The sequence below is a fragment of the Scyliorhinus canicula genome, chromosome 18 (assembly GCF_902713615.1).
Source record: "Scyliorhinus canicula chromosome 18, sScyCan1.1, whole genome shotgun sequence".
Taxonomy (NCBI): domain Eukaryota; kingdom Metazoa; phylum Chordata; class Chondrichthyes; order Carcharhiniformes; family Scyliorhinidae; genus Scyliorhinus; species Scyliorhinus canicula.
In genome coordinates, this window is record NC_052163.1 from 130,438,281 (window position 1) to 130,463,308 (window position 25,028).

The following is a 25,028-nucleotide window of genomic DNA, read 5'->3' on the forward strand; positions in this document are numbered from 1 at the left end:
TGAACAATTCAGTCAAACAAGTTTACTCCAGCAAATAAACAGTTTCAACGGTGACAAAACATCTCTAGGCATCAAAATGCACTTTCATTCTCTAGGGATGGAAGGTGATCGAAATGTAAAGCCAGGCTTTTTGGGAGTATAACATTTTTTTAAAAATTAGAATCTCAATTCAATTGATGAATATTCTTATTAAATATTTCAATTCATGTGTTTTCAAGAGCAGCACAAATAATTATGTAGTTGAAAGAGAAGCTTATTGCTTTTACTATATAGGGTGTTCTGGACAAGCGGGCTTCCTTCATTAATTAGCTCTCCCTTTCTGCTTGTTATACTTGCAGTTTAATCTGGATGAAAATAAATATTAAGAGGGAAACAGAAATGTTTCCACAAATTAGTTATCTCGCCAGAATTTAGTTCAAGGAACAGTTAAAGAAAACAGAGACTATTCCATCAGTTAAAATGCTATTGGAAAAGAGGATCTTAAAGAATTTATTAGTATATTATTAGTAATGGAAAAAGCTTTTTCTATGTGATGAGTCAGAGAACAATCAAAGACGATCACTGAAAGATTCTCAAGGACAGGTTACAAAGGATTCGCTGGGTATAGCAAAACTAATAGATTTATTATGGAAAATAAAGATTTATGACTAGAATTGAATGATGCTAGTAATATCAAATTAGATGATGAAGATATTGATTGAGATTAATTAAATTGAAAACACAAAGAGCAGCCGGGCCAAAAGTTAACTGCCAGGGGCCCCTCAGGAAGATTGGAAATGCTTTGTACGAGCCCCTAGGTCACAATTGTAATAGCTCACTTCACACTGGGATGCTTCCTCCCACATGCCGGAAGGAAGTGAAGTCCTCATATTTAAAACGATGGATATGGGCAACTATGGTCTCTAGTTCTGATACAAGGTCTTGACCTGAGAAATTAGCTCTTTATGTCATCACAGATACTGCCTGACCAGAGTATTTGCAGCATTTTCTGTTTCTATTACCTACTATTTTGTCCCTGTACAACTGGTCAGGCCTCAATGCAACAGGGTTAGATTTTCATGTCACGGATGATATGGCTTTAAGGAAATCCAGTAGACTGATTCTCAGTATAAAGAATCTTAAGTTATCTTAAGCTAAAGGAATTGGGACTCTCAGCATAGATTGAACTTTATAAGAAATAGAAGTAGGAGCAGCAGGAAGCCATGTCGTCCCTCAAACCTGCTCCATCACAACTGATCCTTGATCCCAATTCCACTTTCTTGCCTGATCACCATATCCCTCGATACCTTTCAATTTATTTTTAGACTATACCTCAGCCTGAATACACTCAATGTCGGTGTATCCACTGAAATAGAGAGTTCCAAAGACTTGCAACCCAATGAGTGAAACAATTTCTGGTCACATCAGACCTAAGTGATCAATTTTTAAAAATTTATTCGTTCATGGGAATTGGGTGTTTATTGCCCATCCCTGAGGGCATTTAAGAGTCAACCACATTGCTGTGGATCTGGAGTCACAAGTAGACCAGACCAGGTAAGACGGCAGATTTCCTTTCCTAGGGGCAGCACGGTGATGCAGTGGTTAGCACTGCTGACCTCACAGCACCGAGGTCCCAGGTTTGATCCCGGCTCTGGGTCACTCCCCCTGTGGAGTTTGCACATTCTCCCCGTGTTTGCGTGGGTTTCACCCCCACAACCTAAAGATGTGCAGGGTAGAACAAAGAACAAAGAAAATTACAGCACAGGAACAGGCCCTTCGGCCCTCCCAGCCTGTGCCGATCCAGATCCTTTATCTAAACCTGTTGCCTATTTTCCAAGGTCTACTTCTCTATTCCCCATCCGTTCATATATCTGTCCAGATGCATCTTAAATGATGCTATCGTACCCGCCTCTACCACCTCCGCTGGCAAAGCATTCCAGGCACCGACCACCCTCTGCATAAAAAACATTCCACGCACATCTCCCTTAAACTTTTCCCCTCTCACCTTGAAATCGTGACCCCTTGTAATTGACACCCCCACTCTTCCCATACCTCCACCCTATCCCCATAACCCAGTATCCCCACCTAACACTAAGGACAATTTGGACCCCAAGGGCAATTTAGCCTGGCCAATCCACCTAGCCTGCACATCTTTGGACTGTGGGAGGAAACCAGAGCACCCGGAGAAAACCCATGCACACACGGGGAGAACGTGCAGACTCCTCACAAACAGTGACCCAAGCCGGGATTCGAACCTGGGACCCTGGAGCTGTGAAGCATTTGTGCTAACCACTATGCTACCGTGCCTTAATTGGAAAAATGAATTGGGGACTCTAAATTTATTTTTAAGAAAAGATTTCCTTCCCTAAAGGACATTAGTATACCAGATGGGTTTTACAACAATGAACAATAGTTTCATGGTCACCGTTAAACTTTTAATTCCAGGTTTTTATTGAATTCAATGTCACCATCTGCCATGGTGGGTTTCCACTCTCTGGGTTACTAGTACAGCGACAATATCACTACGCCACTACCTCCCCTTCATTATCCCAAAACTATATCTCTTAGATTTAAACTCTCCATGTAGGAGAAACAGTCTCTCAGCATCTATCCACTCCAGTTTCCTCAATACTTCAGAATAGGTGGGGCCAATCTAATCCGAGAACAGCCCCTCTCATCCCAAGAATGAATCTATTGAACTTTTAATGTGCCTGCTTGAAGACCAGTTTATCGTTCCTTAGGTAGAGACACCAAAACTGTACACAACACTCGAGGTTTGGTTTAATCAAAGCCATGTTTATATTATTAGATAAGTGAAGGGAATAAATGGTATTCCAGTTGACAGCTTGTTCCAATTAAAAAGGTTAGCATGGGGTGGCACAATTTTAAGTTGTGCAAGGCCTGGTAAGGTGTTTGGAGATGCTTTTCCCAGGGAACAGAGGATTTCTGGAATAGACTGCAGACTAGCACAATGACCAATTTGTTGAATTCTTAATGGGGCGGACATCACCTCTCCAGCAAAAAAAAAAAATGATCTCCTAGAGATGTGAGAGAGGAGATACCCAGACTCTCTTCTTCTCTTTCCCCCCTCCCCCCCCCTCCAAAGTTGATTTGAGTTTTTAATCTGGGTTTTCATCTCCCCGGGACACACATGTTTTTGGGCGGGGTGGGGTGGAGAGTATTTATATTGTGATAGACAAGGTATCACAACTATGTAGGTCAGGCTGGAGGGACCAAAGGGTCTTTACCTGTCCCATCTTGTTCGCATATCCCTATTAAAAGAACAAAGGTTTGCATTAATGTGGATGCTGTAGCATTGCTCCATATAGCTGTAAAATAAATGTAAAATTAATCATTTTAGCTCATCTAAATGGTACACAAGTATCAATTCATCTTCTGTCACTATGATACTTCTACAGATTAACACAGGAAAAAGATTTTAGTTTACTGACTGTGGCACTTATCTGAAGGCTTAAATAGATGATAGCTCAGGGCATTGCACTTTTAATTCTGCTATTTTGTATTTAGTGTGCAAAGGTTTTGATTTGTATTCCATTGGAGTAGTATCTGCAAATAGCAAAGCTTTTCTTTTTGCAGAATGGGATGGAAGAAAACAAAAGAAACAGCAAAGGGGTTAAATTAAGATTGTTCCCCCATCCCAATCTTATTACTATTTCCCACTCTCCAATATCTTACCCAATTTGCTATTTCCCCATGGCCAGTAACTGTTGGCAGGCTGGTTATTTAATCTCAATTGTATGACAGTGAAGTCCATTCCCAGTGTCCAACAGAAGAAAATGATCAAGAGTGGCACCCAATGATTGATATTGTTTCTCCTGTTTTTGTTGAAATATGTTTTTATTGGTTTTGCATTTAACTTGCAATAACATTGCTGAATAAAGATTTAAATAATAAGCAAGAGATCCAAAGGCAACACACAGCATAAAACAAAACGAAAACGGGAAACAAAGTGATGCGGTATAAATACGCAGGAAACCTACATATAGATTTGCGGCTCGTTAGCCATCGGCCCTCAGTAATCGGTTATCCCAAAGGCATTGTTTCACTATTTCCACGTGGCCCCGTGGTATTAAAGCAGACCAGGGGTTCATTTGGGATCACCCAGGTGTGCCCTCTTGTTGCTGTGGTCGACTCCCCAGGTTCTCTCCCCCCCTTTGGTCTCTCTTCCCTTCAGTGTCTTCGCTGGCTGGAGTCTTCTCCCCTCCCTTCTCTGGTCTCCAACTTTTCCCTCCCTCATCTTTTGCCTGCTCTGTCCCCCTCTCCCCCCTCATTGGTTGCTGGACATGAACAAGTGAACAGGTTGGTTAATTGGTTCCATGTGCTGCAGAAGCCTTCCTCCAATCATCTGATGGTGTATTTCAGCTTTTCCAATTTAAAGAATACCACTAAGTCGGGCAGCCAGTCAGTGGCCTTGGGTGGCGCTGATCTCCAGCTGAGCAGGATTCCCTGGCACGTGATCAGGGAGGTAAAGACTACGGTGTCTGCTCCTCCGCCCCGCTCCCCATAGAGTTCTGGCTGCGGCAATACCCCGAAGATCGCCACTAGTGGGCATGGTTCCACCCTCACCCCTATAGCCTTGGACATGCCTTCGAAAAAGACAGATCAGTACCCGACAAGTCTGGGACATGACCAGAACATGGGAGTGTGGTCGGCCAAGCCTCCCTGGCACCGTTCACATTTGTACTCCACCTCCAGAAAGAACCCACTCATGCAGGATCTGATCAAGTGCGCCCTGTGCACTACCTTTAGCTGTATTAGGTTCAGCCCGGAGCACAAGGAAGTGAAGTTCAACCCACGTAGTGCTTCAATCTAGAGTCCTCCTCTATTTCCATGTTCAGTTCCTCCTCCCACTTTTTCCTCATCTAGTCCAAAGGTGACCGTATCTCCTCTAGGAAATGTCAGCAATTACCGTCCCCAACTCACCCGCTGCTAGAAGTAGAAGTCTGTCCCGTAGGGAGTGTCCTGGTAGCTGGGGAACGTGGCGGTCTCCTTGTGGAGCAAGTTCCTTAGTTGCATATAATCGCAACTCGCTTCCTTTTGGGAGCTGCAGCTTGTCCATCAGTTCCCCCAGGGTCACTATCCTGCTGTAGTCCCCTACCGTCAAGTGTCACCTCATCTCGTCTCCAATTTTTTAAAGGAGGCGCTGGGTGAATTTATGATTCTTGCAGATGGGGGTCATGGTGGACATTTCTACTGGTCCATAGGGCGTCTGAGTTGGTTCAATGCTTTAAGTTTCCACCACTATGTTTTCCCCTACATAAACGCTATGATTGGGGGATGAGGGTGGCCTTGGGTGACTGTCGTGAGTGGAGTTTACCCCCATGTCTGTGTGGGTCTCAGCCCCACAACCCAAAGATTGCAGGGTAGGTGGATCGGCCACGCTAAATTGCCCCTTAATTGGAATTTTCTTTTATAAACTGTCCAGTAATAATTTCAGTAAATACCATGCATTAGTCCAAATCATTCCTGACATAATCCTTTCAAATTTCCAACAAAATTCATGCAGAAGCAGCAACCTTCCCAACCATTTGTTTTTTCTGCCAAGTCTGGTCAAACCACAGTCAACACTTCCACCACATTCGAGAGCATCATTGTGATAACTGTGGGACAACATTCAACCTACAACCAAAAAAATACTACCTTGAAGGAAACAGAATTTAATTTTAGTTGATAAAACACACACTTGTCAGTTCCTCAATAAATATCAGGGAGTCTAGAGGATTCCTACTTACAAAAAAATGGCAAAATAAAGCAAGACTTGGAAACAAAACAAACTGATACATCAATAATAATCCATTAACTTCACTGGCAGCTATAACAAACTGTGGTAAAACTGCAGTCTTATTTTTGTTATTCAGTATTGTGTTCAAATACTTCCTACACATCTTCCAAAACTGTCAAAAAACTTAGCTAAATGCAAGTTGAAAATGATTGTTAACCATTCACCTGTTGCAGAAAGATTTTTAAAGAATATTTTTGACAAGCAAGCTTTAACACAGCATTCAATACTGGTGGCTTCAACAACAGATTGAATTGACCAGTTTTATTCAATGCATTCAAGCAGAGAACATCGCCTGGATCAGCAAAATCAGACCGGGCGTAAAAAGATCTCTGATTCAAATTTGTTTCGTGCTGATTTCATTGATCTCATTCAGGACAATGGATTTAGCCTTAAAATATCTCGATTGTTCTCCTACTCATCAAACAAACCCTACCACGTGTGGATAGAGACAGGTACAATTCTGATAATGCCCTTTCAACACACTAGAATAGTCTTTCAATTATCCCTTCTGGACTCTCAGCTGAAGAATAGCCACAGGAGGCAGGTACCAATGTCATAGAACCTCACCCCAATATGAGCCATTGTTTTCAGAAGAGGTATAAACATTGCAGTTGGTGTGATGGGTTGGGCAGGGAGAATGTTTCCAAATTATTAAGTGGGACGATGCATTGATTAAGCAGATAGTGGGCAGCACGGTGGCGCAGTGGGTTAGCCCTGTTGCCTCACGGCGCCGAGGTCCCAGGTTCGATCCTGGCTCTGGGTCACTGTCCGTGTGGAGTTTGCACATTCTCCCCGTGTTTGCGTGGGTTTCGCCCCCACAACCCAAAGATGTGCAAAGGTAGGTGGATTGAACACACTAAATTGCCCCTTAATTGGAAAAAAAAATGAATTGGGTACACTAAATTTTTTTTAAAAAAGATTAAGCAGGTAGATCAGGACTGAAAGTAGTTCATCTTAGACAGAATAGGGAGCGAGTCTGTTGACAAAGTTAGGATACTTTTAAGATGTATTAATTATTGTATGTATTCATTGCTGAAAAGATATGCAAGCAATCTAGAGAATATTTAAAATTGTTTAAAGGACATCGAGGGGAGGAAAAATTTCTTAACACACGATTGTGAATCCTTGCAACTTCCAATGCCAAAGGGTCGTGCATGCCCCATCCTTGAGTATATTCAAGGCTGCTATAGACTGATTTTTGGTATCAAATGAATCAAGGAGATATAGGGAATGAGCAGGAAAATGGAGTTCAGGCAGAAAATCAGCCATGATCATATTGAATGGTAGAGCAGTCTTGAGGGGCGACATAGTCTGTTCCTATCTACTGTGCCATTATGCTGGGTCAGAGCAGAGTTCAGGCAACATTACTGTCAATAAAGAAAATTAATGGCAGATATGGATTCAAGTATTTGAAAGATGCAGATGGCATCATGCCTGGTTCTGTATTCGACTCAAACAGCAGAAACAGCTAAGCATATGAACTAGCTGATAGAGAAGTATTTAAAAAAAGCAGGGAACTAACGGAAAACAATGAAGCCAATAGGAGGAGACAGGAATTTGGTTATAGTAAAAGCAAATGACTAATGCCAGAACTAAATGTTGATTAGGCCCCACCCACTAAATAACACGATAGGTGTAGAAAGATGATATGTAAATCCAGAATAGTACTTGAGATTAAACCAAGGTAGGAAAAGAGGACATTGAAATTATTGAAATGCAATTTTAAGAAGATATTAAATCAGAACTTCTGTACTCCACAAGTGGTAACTGTTTGGAATAATTATATGCAAAAGCCTCCATGCTCTCCTTCCACCGTCCAGTCTATTTGCTTTGTTCCTGGGAGAACCTGGCCTGCTCCCACAAATATTAAATCCTCGTGAGCCTACATTCTCACTTTCTTTCCCCAAGTGCCTTTCCCTGTCCTTCTCTTGCCCATCTAGAAAAGATCCATAAAACCTACTAGTCTGCACCCTTCAACTCAGTTCCTCTCAGGAAAGTATCTTGGAAATGGTTTATTACAATAAACATGGCATTTATGGGCAGCACGGTGGCCTACTACTGAGGACCCGGGTTCGAATACCGGCTCTGGGTCACTGTCCGTGTGGAGTTTGCACATTCTCCCAGTGTCTGCGTGGGTTTCACCCCCACAACCCAAAGATGTGCAGGATAGGTAGATTGGCCACTCTAAATTGCCCCTTAATTGGAAAAAATAATTGGGTACTCAAGTTTTTAAAAAAAACTTTTTAAAAAAACATGGCATTTATCATATTATTGTAATCTTCCTGGCAAATAAGAGAGGTGAGAGTATTAGCGATGCTGAAACAAAGATGGATGGCATGATGGGGTCAGACATCATTAGGACACGAGGGCAAAGGGTTGAAAGGCCTATTCTTGTCATTGTGTTACTGGTTTGGCTTTAAATTCCATTTCAACATATTCCAAAGTATGCATGGCTCATTAAACAGACCTTTAAAGAAGTGTGTGATATCATTTAGACCTCATCTTGTCCCCATTGCTGTCTTTGTCAAGGTGTACCTCAATTTCTCATTAAAACCCTGAACAATTGCTACACTGAAATTGCCAACCAGTTTTCAATGTCTACCGTTCAAATGTCTAGCAATTTAGATTATAATGGGGACAGAATGCTCTTTTAAATGGTCCGACCTCATGCAGCACAACACAGATTAACATAATGCAGAATTGATAAATTTATTCAAGACGTTATTATATTGTGCATTCTATACAAGCGTATCAACAGAAGCTTCTGTTGCCACCAAAAGTTCCCACAATTGAGTATAAATACAGTTATATAATTACAGGTGGTGGAGAGAGAGAGAGAACAGGGTGTAGACAAGAATTTACTCCCTTAGTTCAGTAGCTTTGCCCCACCACCCCCTCCGAAAAGAAGTCCCACCAGCATTTTTCCACTAGATTGCTTTTCAAATCTCTCCTGCCCTACCTCTACCTCTTGGTCTCCTTCCTTAAATTCCTCGTCCCCGTTTAGTGCTTTCTCTGGATCCTCCCTGTTCCGTGGCCATACAGAAACTGAACCCTGGCATCCAGAGGGCTGTCCCACGACTGCTTCGCCTGGCCTTATGAAGGTATTACCACACACAGCTCTGTGCCTCTGCAATATTATTAAAAACAATTGTAAAAACTGAAATTTTAAAATTTAATACCACAGCTATGCATGGTATGAAAAGGACAAGTAACAGGGAACAGTAATTTTAGCACAGTAAACCATCCTACAAGCCAAAGCTTATGATTCATCTGCTGGTTACTACTGTTTGTTTCCGATTAACTCTGCTGTTTTCTGTGTATTCCATAATCTCCCTGCCCTAATACAATATGCATGGATTCTGAACAGTTAATTTTAGTGAATCAAATTTTCCAATATTAAAAAGTATCAGCAATTCCCAGCCTCCCTGCCAGAACTGAAATCCTTGTCACCTATGTTGGTGACCTATTTACTATCCCAGGAGAACACTGAACAATTCTGGCATTTCATGTCCCTCTCCATCTGCATGTCATTCCCCCGCCCCCCAACAAGTCTTGCACCAGGTTTTCCAACTCTCACTTTCCTCCCTTGCCAGTACCTACCCCTCACAATTCGTACCTTTTCCATTCTTCATTTCCTGCCATTTGTTCTGCCTCGCTTTGCCCCACTTCTGATGGTGCTATTCAAATGAGTTCTATCTATCTTAAATGTCAGTGAAACTAGGAATTTAAAACTTTCAACATCTGTATTTTCCAGAAGGTTTGCAGTGCACATTCATTTCGTACATGTGCCGAGAGATGAAATGGAAAAAGGTTTGGGGAGTCCCAATATTCAATGTTTTAAAAATGTCACATTGCTGTTTAGACAAGTTCCCGGGTTTCCCCAATATGAAAATATTCCAATATTAGGAGGTTATGCTGCATGATATCAGATGTTGTACAATGAACTGAAGGGTCGTTAGTATATAATCAGATTATGATGGTTATATCAGAACCTAGATCACGGGAATCTGGGGCAGGACAACAAACCGTTTAAAATACTGTATTAATCTTCAGAATTAAGAACACAAGGAGGAGTAGACCATAAGGTCTCAAGCCCGCTCTGCAATTCAATACGATCTCCAGCCTCAAACTCAGATTCTCTGAGGCACCAGAAAATTTCTCTCTCAACCCTGAATACACTTTCTTAAATTTAAAAAAAAATCCAATTAAGGGACAATTTAGCGTGGCCAATCCACCTGCCCTGCACATCTTTGGGTTGTGGGGGTGAGACCCACGCAGACACGGGAAGAATGTGCAAATTCCACACGGAACCCTGGATATACTCAATGAGTATAATTCAACCTTCTGGGATAGAGAATTCTAGAGATTTACAATAATTTCAGTGAAGAGATTTATTCTCCTGCTAAACAATAGGCCCCTAATTTTATTACCATATCCAAATCAACTTGTCAGCATGTTAATTTAACACCGGCAATATGCCGTCAAAAACCTCTCTTATTTACACCCCCCCCCTCCCCATGTTTCTTTGCATTATGTAACATCCACATCCAACTAGCAATACGTCCTCTGCAATGCAGCTCTAAGCCAGTTGCTAGGCGGTAAACAAGAACAGCCAGGATTGGATTTTCCCCATAGGATGATCCTTATAATTAGTGTCTCCCTTCACAGCACACACAAGGTTGGGTACTCGGCAGAACAGGGAAACTAAACCAGTGTCACAAATACTTCATGAAAGATAAAAATTTGCAGGTGGCACGGTGGCGCAGTGGTTAGCACTGCTGCCTCACGGCGCTAAGGTCCCAGGTTCGATCCCGGCCCCGGGTCACTGTCTGTGTGGTGTTTGCACATTCTCTCGTGTTTGCGTGGGTTTCGCCCCCACAACTCAAAAAAGATGTGCAGGGTAGGTAGATTGGCCACGCTAAATTGCCCCTTAATTGGAAAAAAAGAATTGGGTACTCTAAATTTTAAAAAAAGATAAAACTTTGGTTGCTTCACGCCTGGCAATTTAGAGATTTTTCCAAAAAAAGTTAACATACAAGATGTTAAATGTTTAAAAGTCAAATTAGCTGTTTCGCCATTCCTTATGAGGGCATCAATATCATATTCAAGTCAGTGGAGTCTGCTGCAACTTAGGTTACAACCTACCACTTTAGCAACATATTAATTCAAAATAAAACGGTAAGCTGTTCCTCAACAGTTCAAGTTATATTAGTCACTGTAGCTAAAAACTAAAGGCAGATTCACAAAAAGCCTGTGGATAATTGCACCCAGTGTGGTATGCTGCCAGAAAGACTCATGTAAACGGAACTAGCAACGGCAAATAGTGTGCTGATGTTCCAACTCTGGGATTCATCCATGGAAAATCCCAGTTCCAATTAAAAGATCACATTGGATGAAATTTTCCCAGTGACTGGTCATTTTGGGCATGAAAATTGGTTCGATTCATGCTCTGTTCTGGTGTGAATCTGATCTCAATCTTCCCGTTCTTGGTGCAACACCCCAGGTGAATCATGCAGATTTGGAGTCTCCGGGTGCCTAATTTGCCCAAACTGGGTCACATTGTTCACTGTTAGCAAGGTCCTTCTGCACTCACTTCTAGTCAAGCCAAAGGATGGCAATGTGGAGACCTGCTCCATGCAGTCAATGCCAGCAGCTCAACAGGGAGGACCCACAGCCAATGCTGCAAATAAATGAATGACCTCGTTTAAGCTGCAAGGGCGAGTGACTACCAGTCTCCTCCTGACATCAGTCCCATCAGTTACACCTGGAATCTGAACACTAATCCACTGCACCAGACCCACTAACATCCTCCTCAAATCCCCTGGCACTCATCATCATCCCTTCCTGTCCAGACACTGTGCCTACATATGCCACCTGCCACACCACCCCTGAGCTGTCAGCGGTCTGGCTTACACACTCCTGTCCCCCACCGCAGGAGAAATTAGCTCACAATAAAAGGAAGGGGGAGAACACGGGGCGGGAGAATGCCAGGGTTGCGTCTCCTCACCTCCATGACGATGGAGATAGCAGGAAAGCAGTGAGGATCCACTGTACTTCATCCATAGGATTTGCTTCAACCGAGAGCTAAGCTCCCCAGATTCTAGTTCCTCCCTGTCACCTGTGGTCGGGTCATCTGGAGACACCGCTCCCTCCCCCGTGACCACTAGCAGCACCTCAGTGGAAAGCTCGGAGGAAATCACCAATCAGGTGTCACAGGCATCACCCACACCCACCGTCCACCAGCGCAGGGACGCGCACCTCAGTGATATTAGCAGGTAGGCGTCTGGGTCACCATCTGGTGAGCACCATACAACTTCTGCTGCACATCAGGTGGAGGCAGGAATTTCCAAGGGAGCAGGTATTCGGAGGTTTGTCCCCCAGCCAGATGCCTGGGAAGGTTCTCCCCACGCTCCTGGAAATGCAAAGTCAGAACCGGGAAATCCAGGAGGGTGTGTCAACAGCATTACAGTAACTGCAAGGCTGATTGGAGCACCCTCAAAGCCTTCACGCACAGGAGATGGTGCAGGCACCAATCAGCTTCAAGTAGCTTGGTCATCCTTATATGAAGTTGAACAACGGACTAGGTTTTTGTTAAACTAGAAGATGAACTGAATCAAACAGGCAGACTTGCCGGAAACGGAATTAGTCTTAAAAAAAAGTTCCATAATACAACAATTCTGAGTAATTACAGATTACAGCCAGTCCTGCAATATTTTCTGAAGAACGCAGATTACACCAACAGCTATGCGTTAAACTTCAACTGTTTGTAAAGTTGTTTTTTTGGCAGTGTAGCCAATATCACATGGGAAAAAACAAAACCGATGGCTTATATACTTTTAAGTAATAGGATCAACACTTACCATCTTTCTCAGTTTCTTCTGCAGACAGATATCATGCACGACATGAATGTTCCAACGTACCTGTGTAAGAAGCATAAACGCATTGTCTGCTCGGAGGTTCTTCTTCAAGAACTCCACACAGTGTGCTTCAAGGGCAGGTACTGCATACTTTTTAGCTGTGTACAGTGTAGTCATAACAGTTTCTGGTCCAATCTGGACTTCGTCAGAATAAAGGAATCTGGAGAAAAATACAAATACGTCAAGTCACCTTTCCGGAACTTTAAATATATTACACTTTTTTTTTTAAATTTAGTGTACTCAATTCATTTTTTCCAATTAAGGGGTAATTTAGCGTGGCCAATCCACCTACCCTGCACATCTTTGGGTTGTGGGGGCAAAACCCACGCAGACACGGGAAGAATGTGCAAACTCCACACGGACAGTGACCCAGAGCCGCGATCGAACCTGGGACCTCAGCGCCGTGAGGCATCAGGGCTACAAATACATTAAACATTGGTCTGGCACAGAAATTTAATTCAGGCCTTAAAGAGGATAATGGAAAGGGTGGCACGGTGGTTGGCACTGCAGCCTACGACGCGGAGGACCCGGGTCACTGTCTGTGTGGAGTTTGCACATTCTCCCCATGTCTGCGTGGGTTTCACCCCCACAACCAAAAGATGTGCAGGGTAGGTGGATTGGCCACGCTAAATTGCCCCTTAATTGGAAAAAAAATAATTGGGTACGCTAAATTTATATTCAAAAAAAGGATAATGGATTGTGCTGGGCAGGAGAATTTGACTCGAATTAATTAATTTTGATGGTTTCATACACTGCCAGATATGCTTCAATTCATAAGCAAACATATTATGGGTCACATTAAAATTGAGGGTTCCTTTACCCTAGCCCTAATCCTTTAGCCAAATTCAAAATCGGAATTTCTATCTAAATTTCTTTTAAGGGCACATTTCCAGAAAGCTGCCTGGATTGTACAAAATAGGGGGAGTTTAAAATCTGTGGTTTGCAGACGGCATCACCATTGAAGTTCCAAGATGAGAATATTCAGTATATCCTGGAGAACAATGCAACATAAAAATCAGCCCAGAGTATAAAGAATGGTCACATAAGTAGTGCACACATGGCCCATCAGCCAAGGCTGAAGATGTCATCTCAAGTCCACACACAATTTCAAGCATGATGTGGATTCACCTGAGGAAGGAGCTGTGCTCCGAAAGCTCGTGTTTGAATCAAACCTGTTGGACTTTAACTTGGTGTTGTAAGACTTCTTACTGAAAGGGCAGCACGGTGGCCTAGTGGTTAGCACAAACGCCTCACGGCGCTGAGGTCCCAGGTTCGATCCCGGCTCTGGGTCACTGTCCGTGTGGAGTTTGCACATTCTCCCCGTGTCTGCGTGGGTTTCGCCCCCACAACCCAAAAATGTGCAGAGTAGGTGGATTGGCCACGCTAAATTGGCCCTTAATTGGAAAAAAAAAAATTGGGTAATCTAAATTTAAAAAAAAAAAGACTTCTTACTGAATTTCAAGCATGGCACTGCACAGTAACCAGAAGCAGGAATCCCTTCCCTGATCTCGGGCCACTGCAGCCAATGGTAATATCTGCATTTCTAATAATTCAGCACATACAAGAGACAGAACCTCGCTAGGCCTATGCTGGTTATAAGCATAGATAAGTTTGACAAAGAGTCATTGGACTGGAAACATTAGCTCTTTTATCTCCCTACAGATGCTGCCAGACCTACTGAGATTTTCCAGCATTTTCTCTTTCGTTCCTATGCTGGTATTATACAGCAGACAATGTTACTGACATACTAGATCAATGGACACTTTATCACATTTGCTTCTTACAAAATTTGTACCATCTATCAAAGACTTAGAAGATGCAACAGTCCTGTTACCATGAACTCTGGAGCAGTGGAAGCATCAAAGTCATAACCCAGAACCAAAATGATACAGCATTACAGCAAATGGGTCATTTTGGTCCATTTGCCCATGTTGGCCCAACGACCCAGGTTCCCTTTCTAAACCCATCTTCCTGCACACAGCCCATAGAACATAGAAAATACAGTGCAGAAGGAGGCCATTCGGCCCATCGAGTCTGCACCGACCCACCCAAGCCCTCACTTCCACCATATCCCCATACCCCAATAACACTTCCTAATCTTTTGGTCACTAAGGGCAATTTATCATGGCCAATCCACCTAACCTGCACGACTTTAGACAGTGGGAGGAAACCCACGCAGACACGGGGAGAGCGTGCAGGCTCTGCACAGACAGTGACCCAGCTGAGAATCGAACCTGGGACCCTGGCGCTGTGAAGTCACAGTACTAACCACTTGTGCTACCGTGCTGCCCTGGCAGCTAAGGGGCAGATCCAGGTACTTTTTAAAAATGAGTTTAGGGTCTCTGCCTCCAGCACTAACTTGGGCAGCAAATTCCAGACACCCACCACCCTCTGCATAAGAAGGTTTTTCCTCATGTCATTCTGCCACTTATGTATTGCACAGCAGACTATAACTAGCTTGAATCCATGACGCCTGGTTTTTGAACTCTGGTCAGGGAAACAGGTTCCTCCTGTCTACTCTATCTCCACCCCTCACAATTTTGTACACCTCAATCATGTCACCCCTCGGCCTTCTCTGCTCCAAACCAAACAACCCCAACCTCTCCACACAGCTACAATTCTCCAGCCCTGGTAACATTCTGGTAAATTTTTGCACTCTTTCCAGAGCAATTACATTCTTCCTTTTGTTTTTAAATTCAGAGTACCCAATTCATTTTTTCCAATTAAGGGGCAATTTAGCGTGTTCAATCCACCTACCCTGCACATCTTTGGGTTGTGGGGCAAAACCCACGCAAACACGGGGAGAATGTGCAAACTCCACACAGACAGCGACCCAGAGCCGGGATCGAACCTGGGACCTCGGCGCCGTGAGACTGCAGTGCTAACCACTGTGCCACTTAATTGGAAAAGAAAATGAATTGGGTACTCTAAATTTAAAAAAAAAAGTTTTTTAAAAATAGATATGCTCTTGGTTTAATGTCCTCCAAAAGATTACTTTCTATAAAAACAGTGATACCATTAATAGTAACAAGTAACTCTTGCCACCAATAATTCCAATTGAGCAATTGCATTAAAATAGCACAATTAAACAACTTTGAATTTACATAGTAGACAATACTGTCTGAAATGCTCAGATATTTTTTATTTTATTAAATTTAGAGTACCCAAAATTCTTTGTTTTCCCCCAATTAAGGGGCAATTTAGAGTAGCCAATCCACTTACCCTGCACATCTTTGGGTTGTGGGGGTGAGACCCACGCAGACACGGGGAGAATGTGCAAACTCCACACAGACAGTGACCCGGGACCGGGATCAAACCTGGATCCCCAGCGCCGCGAGGCAGCCGTGCTAACCACTGCGGCCCTCCATCCATCAATCTAAATTTCTCTAAATTTATTTTAAAAAATATTTATGATATCAGGGCAGCACGGTGCAGTGGGTTAGCCCTGCAGCCTCACGGCACCGAGGTCCCAGGTTCGATCCCAGCTCTGGGTCACTGTCCATGTGGAGTTTGCACATTCTCCCCGTGTTTGTGTGGGTTTCGCACCCACAACCCAAAAATGTGCAGAGTAGGTGGATTGGCCACGCTAAATTTGCTCCTTAATTGGAAAAACATGAATTGGGTACACAAATTTATTTAAAAAAATTTAAGATATCTTAGCTTGCGTCTTAATCTTGTATGCAAGTTCCAATCATTTATTGCATTATCTGCATATTAAAAGATTTTCATTACTTTTCCTTCAGTGGAACTGGTTGTTTACCCTGCATGGCACCAACACTGTTGCTGGACACCCAGAGAAACCCTCAACCTGGTGCCACAATCAAACAGATTTCAGGAAAGTCCACATCACAGTGACCAGTCGATCGCTGTAGGCAGCTTTCTTCAGGGCCAGTGGCTAGCTGTTACGTTGCAGCAGACTGCGAAAACCCAGCCCAATATAAAAAACAGAAATCAGGCCGGCTAGAAAACTCATAATTTTGATTTATATTTCTGGTTTGATCTCTGCTATTTAAAAAGTCAAGTTGAATTTGCAAATATTATCCTTCAACAATGTAGACGATCAGAACTCATTAGTAATCTTGGCAGAACTGCCACGCTATCGTAGGAAAATGAAATAAAGGCAGCAATGCTCCAACTTGATGGTGGTATCAATATAAATTCTTGACTGGTCTTGGCAAAATTATAAAAATCAGAGAGCAAGCTCACTTAAAAAACAAAGCACCGCAGAATCGGCGTGGCCACACAGAATTTTCAATAACTCTAGGAATGAGCTACTGTCATGGGCCAGGGTTTAGAGAACCCCAAAGTGTATCATGGAATTCACCTGACCCACAACTTTTACTAGATTGTGGTATGGGGAGCACACGGCCCACTCTACAGGTGTGGTACAGCAGAAATGGAAAAGTATTTTTTAAAGCAAAACAATGTTTATTCTATGAACTCAAGTTAACCTTTTTAAAACATACAGTGAACATCTTAGCAACCATCAATTCAAATACAACCCACAAAGACTACAACACTAAGTAAACATTTAAGCTTTCCTTTTTAACATCCATACGACTTAAAAACAAAATCTTTATCAGAAGCACATCAGGTTAAAGTTACTATTGAAAACATTTATAATTCTGAATTCACCAATTGAGCAAGAGATAGTCTTTTGATGGCAGCAGTACAGCTGCTGTGTCTGGCTTCAGCTCCAACACCGAAAACAAAACTAAAACACACCCTACAGCCTGCTCAAAAACAAAAATAAAAAGCTGACAGACAGCCCAGCTCCACCCACTGTCTGACATCACTGCAGTAGTAAACACCCATTTCTAAAAGGTATTCTCACTACAGATATTTATATACATACCCATTTATAAACACCCATTTCTTAAAGGTACTCCCACATGACACTACAAAGATGAAGAGCATGCAGTGTGTGTGACAGCTTACTCATTTGGCATGCCCAACACAATTTTGTCACAATACCAATTAGTGGTATCACAATGAACAAAATGTATATGAAACAGGGCCATTTATGCAAGTTTTGAAAAATCAAGTGGGTGTGCAGAGATTGCCGTCCGTCTACTTGGTACGGTTGAACAGGTTGGGCAGCACGGTGGTTAGCACTACTACCACACAGCGCCAGGGATCTGGGTTCACTTCCAGCCTTGGGTGACTGTGTGGAGTTTGCACTTATGCCCTGTGTCTGCGTGGGTTTCCTCCCATAGTGCAGAGATGTGAATTGGCCATGCTGCATTGCCCCCGAGCGTCCGGGGAAGTGCAGGTTAGGTGGGGATAGGGTGGGGAAATGGGCCTAGGTGGGTTGCTCTTTCGGAGGCTCAGTGCAGACTCGATGGGTCGAATGTCCTATTCCACACTAGGGATTCTATGAGAGAGAACCCATACAAGGGAAAAGAAGTCTCCCTGGAACTGATCTAACAAAATCGAGCAACTTTAGTTTTATTTAACCCTAATTCAGGGAGATTTGAGCTAAGGGAGCGAGCAGCTGGAAAACAAATAAATCCAAAAGCAGAATAGCTAGATGAAAAACTTTGGACGTAATAAGGTACACCACAGCATCATGTTCCTATCAAGTTTAACATAAGAGAATGATTTACAATTAGTGATATGCTTGTGATCTGTTAATTTTGCACTGAACAAATATTTTACTTGGAACCAGGATTTTCAAACTTAATAAATCACTCACTCACCTGCTTGAATACACAATACTGAATTTAAGACCTACTGTCTTTCAAAGAATCTTTTCAAATTTCAAAATGGACTTTCAATTTGCATGCCATTTTCGCAGAATCTAACCTTTTGCAATACCAAATACAGAGAATCTGTCCCTGTCCTTTACAGCCCTGCAGTTCCAAAGACCCCTCAACATAAAACATCCCAAGGCACTGCACAGAAACATGGTCAAAGAAAGATTTAGGTCACTAAACTGTCAGAAACATTTTCTCATCCAGACATGTAACAGCAATGACTTGGTCGATAAATATATTATGTAGTAATGTGTACTTCTACACAGAACAGTAACAGTTTAATCAACGGTCTGTGTGGATTTCTGTCAGAACAGTTATTCTCCATGGATTGATTTTCAGCAGTTGTCAGTAAATAACTATGGACACCGGCTGAAACCAAAATCAGACTAACTCCTCTGCGGCATCATCTACCCCACACTTGGAAACAGGAACTGTGCATTAAAGGTGGATATTGTTCACAGCATTGCATTCCAGTGCATGCCACCACTTCGAGTACAAGAGGGGAGAAACTTGGCCTTAAATCACCACCGCTGGATGAGGGTCAGCTAATGAAATATGATTGAAAATTTAGGAATATCGCTGCACAATCAACCAGTACCATGAATATGCTAAACCATCTGAACCATTTTTATTTCTTCTAAAACATTTTTTAATTCTATAGCTCTAACCACTGCAGTTGCCACATAGAAAAGGACCAAGTGGGAGAAATAATGGAGATCCACAGGGCTTCCTGTCAGCTAACAGGTAAAGTTAACGTATCCGATGGGATATTAAATGACATGCTGGAAAAAAGTCACAGGTTCAAGTCCCAGGATTTCTTAAACTGAGGGAGGGCAAGGTACCAGACTGAAGCTTCCAGATTATCCAAGGTTTCCAGATCCTGCTCTGTATCCAGTAACCCCTCCACTAGAAAGTGTGCATCAACTTCAGACAAAATTAGGCTCAAGTGGAATGATTCGCAAGTTGAGCAGCCTGCCACATTAAATTATTCGCAAATACATTTAAATGCAAAACAGTCATGCGATCAAAGCTGCCAGCCCAGTAAAACACAGATAGCTTCAGTTATTTAAAATAAGCTTTTGAAGCCTGGCAGTGAAAGAACAGTAGCAAGAAAGAAAGTCATACGAATTTGGCAGCTGTATCGCGTTGAGCTGGTGCATCATTACAGTTTCTCACTGAAACGATCAGCAGAAAACATCACACTGAGGTGGCAATTTACACGATAGATAATTCCAAAGCATTGCAAGCTTGGCAAGAGCGACCAGGTGCCACGTTCAATAAACATATAGCAGAGCAGGCAGCTTAAAGAGGAGCATAAACACGGTGCTGTCAGCAAACGGTTAATACACAGCGGGGTCGCTAGGTCTTCAATTCCATAAATGATGCAACAGTGGAAAAGAACTGGGTGGGGCAGTAAGGCGGGAACCTGGGGCCCTGTGAGAAATAAACAATAGGTGTGTGGGTGACAGTGACTGTAATGAAGAACCTGCAGCAAGCGCTCAGGGTTTTATACACACACAGGATGGGATTTGGCGAATGTGCAGCTGGTGGGTGGGCAGCGAGACAGCCAGCGCCCTGGCTGCGGAAATCACTCAGTAACCGGAGTGTCCCTCCCCCCACCCCCACAGAGCAGGACCACCCCCCCCCCCCCCCCCCCCACAGAGCAGGACCAACCCCCCCCCAAACAGAGCAGGACCAACCCCCCCCAAACAGAGCAGGACCAACCCCCCCCCCCAAACAGAGCAGGACCAACCCCCCCCCAAACAGAGCAGGACCACCCCCCCCCACTCCCACAGAGCAGGACCAACCTCTCCCCCCCCCCCCCCCCCACAGGGCAGGGACCCACCCCCCCCCCCTCACAGAGCAGGACCAACCCCGCCCCCCCAACAGAGAAAGACCACCACCCCACAGGCAGGACAACCCCCCCCCCCACAGAGCAGACCATACACCCCCCCCCACCACAGAGCAGGACCATACACACCCCCCCCCCCCCCCCCACAGAGCAGGACCATACACCCCCCCCCCCCCCACAGGGCAGGACCATACACACCCCCCCCCCACAGGGCAGGACCATACACACCCCCCCCCCCCACAGGGCAGGACCATACACCCCCCCCCCCACCACAGGGCAGGACCATACACCCCCCCCCCCCCCAGAGCAGGACCATACACCCCCCCCCCCCCACCACAGAGCAGGACCATACACCCCCCCCCCCCCCACAGAGCAGGACCATACACCCCCCCCCCCCCCCCCCCACCACAGAGCAGGACCATACACCCCCCCCCCCCCCCCACCCCCACAGAACAGGACCATACACCCCCCCCCCACCCCCACAGAACAGGACCATACACCCCCCCCCCCCCCCCCCCCCGGAACAGGCGGTGACCGCCCCCCGACTCCTCACAGAACACCCAGGCCCCGGGGTAGATTACCGGCTCCCCCCAGCCGCCAGGCCCAGGGGTAGATTACCGGCTCCCCCCGGCCGCTAGGCCCAGGCCCCGGGGTAGATTACCGGCTCCCCCCGGCCACCAGGCCCAGGGGTAGATTACCGGCTCCCCCCCGGCCGCCAGGCCCAGGCCCCGGGGTAGATTACCGGCTCCCCCCAGCCGCCAGGCCCAGGGGTAGATTACTGGCTCCCCCCCGGCCGCCAGGCCCAGGCCCCGGGGTAGATTACCGGCTCCCCCCGGCCGCTAGGCCCAGGCCCCGGGGTAGATTACCGGCTCCCCCCCGGCCGCCAGGCCCAGGCCCCGGGGTAGATTACCGGCTCCCCCCGGCCGCTAGGCCCAGGCCCCGGGGTAGATTACCGGCTCCCCCCCGGCCGCACTCACTTGAGCAGCGCCAGGAAGGCGGCGGGCTCCACGTCGGGCAGCTCTATCTCGGCCGAGCTGGTGGCCATGCCGCCGTTGAACATGGCATCGAAGACGGCGCTGCCCACGGCCAGCACGAAGCGGTGAGCGGGGATGCGCTGGGAGCCCAGGCCCTTCCCCACCAGGAAATGGACGTCGCTGAGAATCTCGTTGTTGAAGAGAAAGGCGAATCTCTCCTTCACCGTGGTCTTGCCGGCCTGCCAGTTATACATCGGCTCTCGGAAAATCACCACCGCGGCGGCAGCCGGGCCTGAGGCCGGCGGGGAGCAGCCGGTACCCGGAGCGGGAACACAGCCGGGGCCCAGGCCCGGGCTCCCCGCACCCCCACCGCCCCCATTGGCCTGGTTCCCCCGGCTGCCGGCGCCAAGGCCGCTCCCTCCCGCCGCCGCCATCTTGGACTCCATCTGTTTACAGCCGGCCGGCCCCGGCTCCGCTTAAAGGGGAATCCCCCCCGGGTCCCAGCAGCTCCCAGCAGCCCCGGGTCCCAGCAGCTCCCAGCAGCCCCGGGTCCCAGCAGCCCCGGGTCCCAGCAGCTCCCAGCAGCCCCGGGTCCCAGCAGCTCCCAGCAGCCCCGGGTCCCAGCAGCTCCCAGCAGCCCCGGGTCCCAGCAGCTCCCAGCAGCCCCGGGTCCCAGCAGCTCCCAGCAGCCCCGGCTCCCAGCAGCCCCGGGTCCCAGCAGCCCCGGCTCCCAGCAGCCGCAGCTCCCAGCAGCCCCGGCCCCAGCAGCCCCCGATCCCAGCAGCTCCAAGCAGCCCCGGGTCCCAGCAGCCCCTGATCCCAGCAGCTCCCGGGTCCCAGCAGCCTGATCCCAGCAGCAGCCCCCGGGTCCCAGCAGCTCCCAGCAGCCCCGGGTCCCAGCAGCCCCGGGTCTCAGCAGCTCCCAGCAGCCCCGGGTCCCAGCAGCCCCCGATCCCAGCAGCTCCCGGGTCCCAGCAGCTCCCGGGTCCCAGCAGCCCCCGATCCCAGCAGCCCCCGGCCCCGATTAAAGGGGAATCAGCCGTCCCAGCAGCGGGTCCCAGCAGCCTCCGGGTCCCAGCAGCCCGGCCCCGCTTAAAGGGGACCCCCCCCCCCGTCCCAGCAGCGCAGCCCCGCTTAAAGGGGAATCCGCCCGGTCCCAGCAGCCCAGCCCTGCTTAAAGGGGAATCCGCCGGTCCCAGCAGCTCAGCCCCGCTTAAAGTGGAATCCGCCCGGTCCCAGCAGCGGGTCCCAGCAGCCAAGCCCCAGCCTGGTCCCAGCAGCCCGTCCCAGTCCGTCCCAGCAGCCCAGCCCCGCTTAAAGTGGAATCTGCCCGGTCCCAGCAGCCCATCCTAGTCCGTCCCAGCAGCCCGGCCCCGCTTAAAGGGGAATCTGCCCGGTCCCAGCAGCCCAGCCCCGCTTAAAGGGGAATCCGCCCGGTCCCAGCAGCGGGTCCCAGCATCCCGGCCCCACTTAAAGGGGAATCAGTCCAGTCCCAGCAACAGGTCCCAGCCCGTCCCAGCAGCCCGGTCCCAGCAGCCAGATCCCACCAACCAGATCCCACCAACCAGATCCCAGCGGCCAAGTTTAAGGTGGTGCACAGGGTGCATATGAATCGGGAGAGAATGGTTCTTTCAGGAGGTAGCAGATGAGTGTGAGGTGTGGGCGGGGGCCAGCGAATCACGCGCACATTTTGGGGTTGTGAAAAATTGGGAAGATTCTAGGCGGGAGTGTTCACGGTCTTAGCCAGGGTAGTGGAGGAGGGAGTGGACCCGGACCCTTTGGTGGCGATATTTGGGGTTTCAGAGAAGCCGGAGCTCATGGAGATGAGGAAGGCCGATGTCGTGGCCTTCGCCTCTCTGATTGCACGGAGACGAGTTTTGCTGGAGTGGCGGTCGGCATCGCCACCGGGGGTAGCAGCATGGTTGGGTGACCTGTATGACTTCCTGCGGTTAGAGAAGATAAAGTATCAGTTAAGAGGCTCAGCAGGGGAGCTTGAGAAAAGGTGGGGGATGTTTGTGACCATGTTTGAGGAGCTGTTCGTCGCAGGAGGGTGGGTGATGGGGAGGGGGAGGGTGAAAAAGGAGAAAAATCTGTACAAACTGTATAGTTGATTGTTGGGAAGAATGTTTCCCGGGGTGTTTATTTGCTGTAACCTACTTTGATACAAGTTTGAATAAAATGCGTTTAAAAAAAAATACATCTTCATTCACCTGAGAAAGGAGCAGTGCTCTGAAAGCTAGTGATTTGAAACAAACCTGTTGGGCTTTAACCTGCTGTTGTAAGACTTCTTACTGTGCCCACCCCAGTCCAACGCCGCCATCTCCACATCACAACAACTAGGAGTCGGCAATTTAGCCTTCCGAGCCTAACACCCTCAATATGACCATGGCTGATCCCATCCTGGCCTCAGGTCCACCGCCCTGCCCGTTCTCCATGACCCTTCAACCCATTATCGATTAAAAATCTGTCCAACTCCTCCTTAAATTTACTGACTGTCCCAGCATCCACCGCACTCTGGGGTAGCGAATTCCACAGACTCACAACCCTTTGGGAGAAGTCGTTTCTCCTCAAATCTGTTTTAAATTTGCTACCTCTTATTCTAAGACTCTCATTTTAGAATGTCCCACAGAGGAAGCATCAGCTCCACGTCTACTTTATTCACACCTTTTAGCATTTTGTATACCTCAATTTGATCTCCCCTCATTCTTCTAAACTCTTCTGCAAACTCTTCTAAAAACTTCTAATAGTGTATCGGCCTAAACTGTTCACTCTCTCCTCATACGACTACCCCTCATCTCTGGTGTAAACCTCCTCTGAACCTCCAATGTCGCTACATCTTTCCTCAAATAAGGGGACCCAAACTGTGCACAATACTCCAGGTGGGGTCTCACCAATGCCTTGTATTGTTGCAACAACACTTCCTTACCTTTATACTCAGTTCCTTTTGCTACAAATGTCAACATTCCATTCACTTTATTTATTACCCGCTGTGCCTGCATGTTCCCTCTGCATTGAAGCTCCCCAAAATCTCTCCCCATTTGGATAATAAGTTGCCTTTCCATTTTTACAACCAAATTGGACGATCTCACGCTTATCCATGTCACAGCATGTCCCATTCCTGAAGGATATCAATGAAGGTGTTGGGTTTTTACTGCAGCCCTCATGGTTATTTTCTGATGCTAGTCCACTAATTATGGACTTAGCTGAATTCAATAGCACATTTTATTAAGGGACTTAAAATCGCTATCTGTGGGCTGCTAGGGCCAATCCCGTAACCACTAGGTTACTAAACTTGTCAGCTTTTTATATTGAATATACATTATGAGGCATCATAATGTGACAAGGGGAAAGAAAACCTTATTTTCCTTTTTAAAATCCCACAGTGCGCAAAGACACACCATTGCCCATTCTTACCATTCTGCATTATTTTACATCATCGATCTATTTGGAAATTAACCATCCAGCCTTTTATTTTGTCTCGGCCTTTGAGTTTTCATAACTCAACGTCTTTAGCAGCCAATTAGCTGCTTCCAAATTGTTCAAAATCCATCACGATTGATTGGAAAAAATGCTAACTAATTCAAATTGAAAAATGTGCCATGCAGTAAAATTGCTCACGTTTGTCATTTTGAGTAGGTCATAAAGAGGCAACAGAAAGGAGTCAGTAAAGAAACCCAATATCATCCAATACAGCAGAAATTGTGAAGTACTGTTCAAATCTCACCAGGCTGTGGGCTGCAGAATCAG

The 25,028-nt window shown here is 46.3% G+C and overlaps 1 protein-coding gene across 10 annotated transcripts in view; it reads right to left on the bottom strand.

The window, feature by feature from the left end:
- LOC119953689 (BTB/POZ domain-containing protein 2-like) overlaps positions 1–25,028 on the bottom strand; it is a 52,277-nt gene extending 27,249 nt beyond the window's left edge. Inside the window, exons 1-4 of one of the 10 annotated variants that reach the window (XM_038778232.1) lie at positions 25,006–25,028; positions 12,643–12,859; positions 8,742–8,909; positions 3,228–3,251 (exon numbers count right to left, since the gene is read on the bottom strand). In XM_038778232.1, coding sequence (XP_038634160.1) covers positions 3,228–3,251; positions 8,742–8,909; positions 12,643–12,816 — 366 coding nt within the window. In that variant the 5' untranslated portion in view covers positions 12,817–12,859; positions 25,006–25,028. Of the gene's footprint in view, positions 1–3,227; positions 3,252–8,741; positions 8,910–12,642; positions 12,860–19,580; positions 19,940–21,284; positions 21,802–25,005 lie in introns of those variants that run through there. The other 9 variants (XM_038778221.1, XM_038778224.1, XM_038778229.1 and 6 more) reach the window with 9 other exon arrangements.